The sequence below is a fragment of the Penaeus monodon genome, chromosome 4, assembly GCF_015228065.2.
Source record: "Penaeus monodon isolate SGIC_2016 chromosome 4, NSTDA_Pmon_1, whole genome shotgun sequence".
Taxonomy (NCBI): domain Eukaryota; kingdom Metazoa; phylum Arthropoda; class Malacostraca; order Decapoda; family Penaeidae; genus Penaeus; species Penaeus monodon.
In genome coordinates, this window is record NC_051389.1 from 48,425,338 (window position 1) to 48,432,259 (window position 6,922).

Sequence of the window (6,922 nt, forward strand, 5' to 3'; positions counted from 1 at the left end):
AGAAGGAAAGCCTATGCAGAACTGCCATTTCGCACAAGCAGCAAGCGGACTACGGAGATCCTAACTTTAGCATCTTGTGTATGTGCATCTGTTATCCAGATTTTCTGTTTCTTAGGAGAGAAACTATCAAAATTCCTTTGTTTATTCCTTTTATGAAAATTCTTCCCAAGTAATATATATAGTAATTCTTCAACTGGCTTTTCCATGTTCATCATGGGTCGCCGGTGCGGATCTTGCGTTTTTATCCACATCATATTATTAGATTGGCAGCTTCGTATTAAGGCTGGATGCCCTTCCTGACGCCACCACAGATGTCGGCGGTGGACCTAGCCCTTGCCTGAAAAGGCATACCCTACAAGGCAGCAGGGGGATTTGGTGAGAGTTCCCTTCTCTTAGCCTTTGCCTGAAGAGGCATACCCTAAGGCAGCAGGGAGATGCAGTTTAATGTCATACCCAGGACATCTTATCTACTCATACATGCGACTCTTTATCATTAATCTTAGGAGCCATTTACTGCATAAAAGAAATTATTAATACCTTTAAAAACAGCAGATAACTTAAAACTGATACAATGCATTATCCTAATACCCAAGTCTCATGTACATATGTGAGTGAATTCAAAAGTCTGTGTGTTGTTTTATTATTTAATATATATGTATATATATATATATATATATATATATATATATATATATATATATATATATTGTGTGTGTGTGTGTGTGTGTGTGTGTGTGTGTGTGTGTGTGTGTGTGTGTGTGTGTGTGTGTGTGTGTGTGAGTGAGAGAGAGCATCTACGTGTGTTTCAAGCATATATATACGTTTGTGTATATCCATGTATATGTATATATTTACATAAACATAGACATATGTGTGTATGTGTGCATACAGAGAAGAGGGGGAGAGAGAGGTTGCGAGAGTTGGTAGTAGATTAAGTATACGAGTGTTGCGGCCATACTGCAAATGTTGCTGTGGACACAAGTATAGACGTGATTAGCTGAATACTTCTCAATTAGGATTCGTAAATAAGTAAGTTCTTTAATACATCCAAATATTTCAATTTTATTGACGTCACCACAAACTGGCCTATGTTGCCCATCCGTAACAGCTGAGTCACCAAGATACAGCAGCAAAGACGTCACTGCTTCGTATATAAAAGCCGACTCCACATCCAGTCACCACACGACTTCATACATAAGTGTCATTATTGCATGTGAGTATCTACTGTGTGTGTATATATATGTGTGTGTGTGTGTGTGTGTGCATGCAAGTATGTATGTATGTGTATATGTATATATACAGGTGTGTGTGTGTGTGTATACCTGTGTATATATATTTACATATGTATGTATATACCTGTCTTTATGTATGTGTATACAGTCTATATATGTATATATATGTGTGCGTATGTATACATATATGCGTGTGTGTGTGTGTGTATAATGTATATATAATATCGACATTTAAATATCTCTTTGTGTGTGTATATATACATCCCTCAAGTATGAGTAGATAGTTGATTTTATATATATACATTATATGTCAGTATATACAATATATATGTTTATATGCGTGTCTTTTATGCATATATTTGTATATTTATATGCATATATGTGTATGCATATATATCTATACGTGTGTGTATGTACATATATATAAATATAAACATACATATATGTATATGTGTGTATGTATATATATATATATATATATATATATATATATATATATATATATATATATATACATAAATATGTATATATAAAATATACTTATGAATATATATGTACTTATATATCTACATTATGGATAAATAGGTAACTATATACACATGCACACACACACACATATATATATAAATATATATGTGTGCACATATATATGAATATATATAAGTGTGCATATATATATATAAATACATATGTGTATATATATGTATGTGTGAGTGTGTGCATGTTTATACTATTTTACAGGCAGGTAGATATGTACTAGATTATAGATAGATGGATATATATAGTATATATAGAGATACGTAGATGTATGGAAGAGAAACACAGAGTGTTTAACAGTAACTAACACTGTTCCAGAGTGAGTCGCCATCGTCATCATGAAGGAGCTGTTGATGCTGCTCGTGCTTGCGGCCGCCATGGTGGCGGTTCAGTCTTCCAGAAGAAGAGGTAAGTTCCCGAGAGACACTGATTTTTCAAATCCCATAGTATCTCAGGAAGTTAATTATCACTGGAAGGCAAATTGCTTCATGTAGTTTCCTGTGCAGAATTAGGATTTTTCTCCATTAACTGACTCAATAAAGAAATATATCATTCAAGCATTTACTTTGTTAAATACACGTTAACAGTTAGACCCGTAAGTAAGGTTATGATTATCATACTAATTGCTTCACGTGAAGATTACATCAGTTAGTAAGCAACAAACAGGCTATAATATACTAAGATGTGAACTGATATTACATAATTATAACTGTAAAACTATAAAACTGAAATCAATTCCATTTGCCATGAAAAGTAAACTTGGATCATCCTCTTGAACAGGTGAATGCCACGAGCTGATACACGATGTGATGCATAAAGAAAACATGACGGAAATCATAGGAAGTTGTATGGAGGAAAATGGAATCGTCTTTAATCTAGAAGGTGAGTAATTAGCCAATGACATTTGACAAATCAGGGATAATATTAACTCTGTCACCGGAAACATGCAATGTCCATTGTTTTGGTGACTAAGCACCTGGGCGTCATCTGTGTGTAAACACAATTAATAAACTGTGGGATAAGGTTAAGTGATGCTGCATGTAAGCTAAACACTGGATTAAGTAAAAGGAAGTAAAAATGAAATACCCAAAGGGCCTGGACGCGGTCGACGACCCGGTGGCCGCAGAGGGCGTAACAGAGGAAAGAGAAGTCCTCATATGATGCGGTTCATTTCAAGTCTTTCTGAAGCAAATCAAACAGCCCTAGCCGAGTGTATCTTCGAGAAGGAAGACCTTCTCACAGTGAGTTTGCGTCGCTCTTTCTGTATCTAAACTTACACCAATGTAAAGTTTTGTTAGCAGGTCACTGTAACTAATGTACTTTTTTTATTTTACCATCTGCATAGACATAAAGAACTTGATATATTCATTTACGTCACCAAAGGGTGAATCCTTACTGGTACTTCAACATATTTCTCTCTTATATATAAAAAGGATGATGGTTTGTTCGATGCGACGACGTTCACAGAAGACTTGATCGCCAAATTAGAAGAAGCAGAGCAAACTACGCAAGCAGAGGCTATGTTGACTGCCATTGAGGACGGCGTTTGTGTAGTCGAGGAGAGCGAACCTAACGTAAGGCGTCCATACTCAGCTGAAACATATAATCAACTGCCAACTATGATCTCAAACTTTTTCTTTAAAAGTTCTTCTAACTGAATGAGAATAGCTCAGTGTAGAAAATTTTATTCACAAGCATTTTAGTACCACGAAATTGTTTACACTAATGGTTACGTTCTCTTTATCCGTAGTTGATGCTGGTCTTCGATTTCATAAAGTGCCTCAAAGAGGTGTGTAAAGACGGAACTGGCCCATCATCTGAAGAAGCATAAAAATAAACACGGAAACAGCAAAGCAACGGTTACCGGAAATCCTATCGATGATCCTTTCAAATTGATTACTGTAAATGCTGATTCGATTCAGAATATTTTGAATCCAGAATCTAATCTCTTTTCTATATCTCTTCCTAATAAATCCTTAGCATTCAGTAGATTATTTCTAACCTTATTTTTATGAAAGAAATCCTTGAATGTAATTTGATTGTGCATATGTCAACAGTATAACTACGACGAGGAAATATATTCAGGAAAGCAACTGTTGCTGCCAGATTTCATAGATAATTTGACATTTATGGTAAAAAATAAATGTTATTCAAATCAATAATTCTCTCCTGGTGGACATGTATATTATTATTTCAATCGCTATATCCATTTTTTTCCTTTTCAATAACTCAAGACTGAGCTGAACTAGGTCTTTTGATTTCATTCCACTTCAACCATAATAACATTTTTGTCCTGCTCCAAGAGATTTCTTTTTAACCAAAAAATGAGAAGTTGGAAAGACTGAATAGTAAAAGGTGTTTTTGAGGAGGTAGCAAAATACGAGACATTTTATAGTATCTATCAGGATGAGTAAGTATCAACACAATATGTGGAAATGTCCTTTTTGACACTAGTAAGCATGTCTCTAAGTGTAATGAAGTCTCTGCTCTAATCTATCATGAATTCATTTAGTATTAACAATGGTGCTTCGCATGTGTGAACATATGAATGTGTTATACATTTATGTGATCTAAAAATAAACATGAATGGCCTTTTTCATAAAATTCTCAGGTTTTCACAAAACTGTTTTTTCTATATGCACCAGTGGAGGAATATATGTTTCAGGCAATGTTTATTGCTTTCTTTGTTTGTTTCTCAAAAACAATTTGACCCACGGTCCAGGACCTGTCATATAGATTTGGGTTGGCAACCAGATCCACGTACAGATTTGAAATTACTATTTAACACCAAAGGGGTATATGATAGACGTCTGTGTTGACCTTGGCTGCAATTCTGCTGTCTCTGCTTTCTAATTCAGCATAAATTTTCCGTGATTTAATTGTGATACAAGTTCTTTCAGTTCCTCAAGGAAAAATCAGATGTTAATATCGCATGTATATGCATTTTCTGTATACTGAAGTAAATGAAATAGTGAACAGTTTTGATGGAGGATCAAAGCTTTTAACGACTAAATGTCTCCTGTCAGGTCTTCCTTCATATACATGTTTTTTTTCCTTCTTTCTTATTTTCACAGTAAATGAATACGGAAAATTTATCAGCTTTCAACAGTGAGGCGGTAGGTGTCTAGTATTTGGTATATTTAACATACCTACCGTCATACATTCATACAAAAGAAAGATAGAGAGCTAGAGATCATTTCGAGATGCATGGAGAATTAACATTTTTTTGTCTGATTCGCATAATCTTTTTCATAATTATTAATATCTTTTGAAAGGATTCGGGAAGCCACTAAAGCCACGAATTCGCATATATATATATATTATATATATATATATATATATATATATATATATATATATATATATATATATGCGAATTCCTGGCTTTAATGGCTTCTCGAATCCTTTCAAAAGATATTATTAATTATGAAAAAGATTATGCGAATCAGACAAAAAAATTATTCTCCATGCATCTCGAAATGATCTCTAGCTCTCTGTCTTTCTTTTGTATGAATGTATGACGGTAGGTATGTTATATATATAAACATATGCGAATTCGTGGCTTTAAAAATGACTTTTTGAAATATATATATATATGTATATATATATATATATATATATATATATATATATATATATATATATATATATATATATGTCATCATCATCATCACGACCAAGGGGCTAACGCCGACGGGGACGCATGGCTGCATCCACCCTTCGCTTCCAGCCACGACAGTCCCTCATGGCACAGCCCTGTCGCCCCCTGCATTAACAGGGAAAAAGTTCGACAAGCCCCTACCACATTTTATAGCACTTTTAGTACTGGTATATATGCTTGCTATGAGGCCAATAATCTGTGTCAGAATTCCCGTAAATCTCAGAATCTCCCATAGTGGTGGGGGGGCTTGAGGTCCCAATGATCTGGTGAGCTGGACCAGAGGGCTACCCATACTGGAGGGGTCACCAATGAGGGATGAGACAAAATGACTTCCTAGTGCACCAAGGCCTAAGAGAGGGGATGGTGCACCCACCCCTGGTTCATTCCATCTTGGACCAGGGAGAACTCTCCCAGGAGACAGGAGTCCTGGAGGTTGAGCGATGCTGCACGCTGCGCCCTGCAGCTAGCAACACACTTCTTTGGTCCTCTATTCTGGTTAGACGGGTGGCTTGATCAAGGCCCGGTCAAGTCAATGGTCAAATATTGCTAGGGTCAAGCAGGCACTATCCAGTCGGTAGCACATAGGTCCAGCGACTGCCATCAGTACTGTAATAGTGGCTGCGTATATTTCCTCATTACCCCTGTGGCTGTTGGGAGATTTTGAAGTATGTCAACATGATCCTCACATCACCCCACAGCGAGATGGTACCCTAATAGTTGAGGTTTCGTCACCAGACGAGAGTGACCGTCTGCGTGCGATATGCGACATTCCTGGGGCTCAAGTTTCATGTTCTCCCCACAAAACCCTCAATCAGTGTAAGGGAATTGTCTTTTCCCGAGACCTGATGAGGTATTCTGAGGAGAAACTGTTAGAGGAACTAGAGAATTTTAATGTAGTGGCAGTAAAACGTTTTAAGAAGAAACCTGATGGTTTGGAACAGTCGACACCAGCTCTTCTTCTAACTTTTAACACGTTAGTCCTTCCAGAATCAGTTAAGTTAGCATGATACCACCTCAAGGTAAAGCGATATGTGCCCAACCCTATGCGGTGCTTCCACTGCTAGAGTTATGGGCATGGAGCCAACTCTTGCCGTTTTAAAGAGAATGGACAACCAAGAGTATGTGTAAAGTGTGGTACAACAGGTCATCAAGCGGATGACAACTGTCCAGGTGCAATATGCTGTTACCACTGCAAAGAAGCTCATGAAGCTTCTTCAAAGCAATGTAAAAGGTACAAATTTGAAAAGGAAGTATTAGTAATAAGGAGCAAGGAGAAAGTTAGTTTTCCAGAGGCAAAGCGACGTGCCTGTGTGCTATTTGAACAGCCAGGTAGGTCCTTCGCTTCAGTTCTAGCCCATCCTCCTTCCCACCAACCCTTGCCCCTAAACTCTAACCACCACTCTGCCACTCCTCTAAACCTCACCCAAATTGCTGACACGCCTCTGGTAGTTGTTCACCTAAGCATGGCTCCTCCCAAACCCTGCCTCAATCA

The 6,922-nt window shown here is 37.0% G+C and overlaps 1 protein-coding gene across 3 annotated transcripts in view; it reads left to right on the forward strand.

Moving 5' to 3' along the window:
- LOC119572280 overlaps nt 1-6,922 on the forward strand; it is a 10,701-nt gene that overhangs the window by 2,280 nt on the left and 1,499 nt on the right. The window contains exons 1-5 of one of the 3 annotated variants that reach the window (XM_037919297.1): nt 2,088-2,177; nt 2,550-2,651; nt 2,862-3,010; nt 3,203-3,343; nt 3,520-3,755. In XM_037919297.1, the coding sequence (XP_037775225.1) occupies nt 2,108-2,177; nt 2,550-2,651; nt 2,862-3,010; nt 3,203-3,343; nt 3,520-3,600 (543 nt within the window). In that variant the 5' untranslated portion in view covers nt 2,088-2,107 and the 3' untranslated portion in view covers nt 3,601-3,755. Of the gene's footprint in view, nt 1-2,087; nt 2,178-2,549; nt 2,652-2,861; nt 3,011-3,202; nt 3,344-3,519; nt 3,756-6,922 lie in introns of those variants that run through there. The other 2 variants (XM_037919295.1, XM_037919296.1) reach the window with 2 other exon arrangements.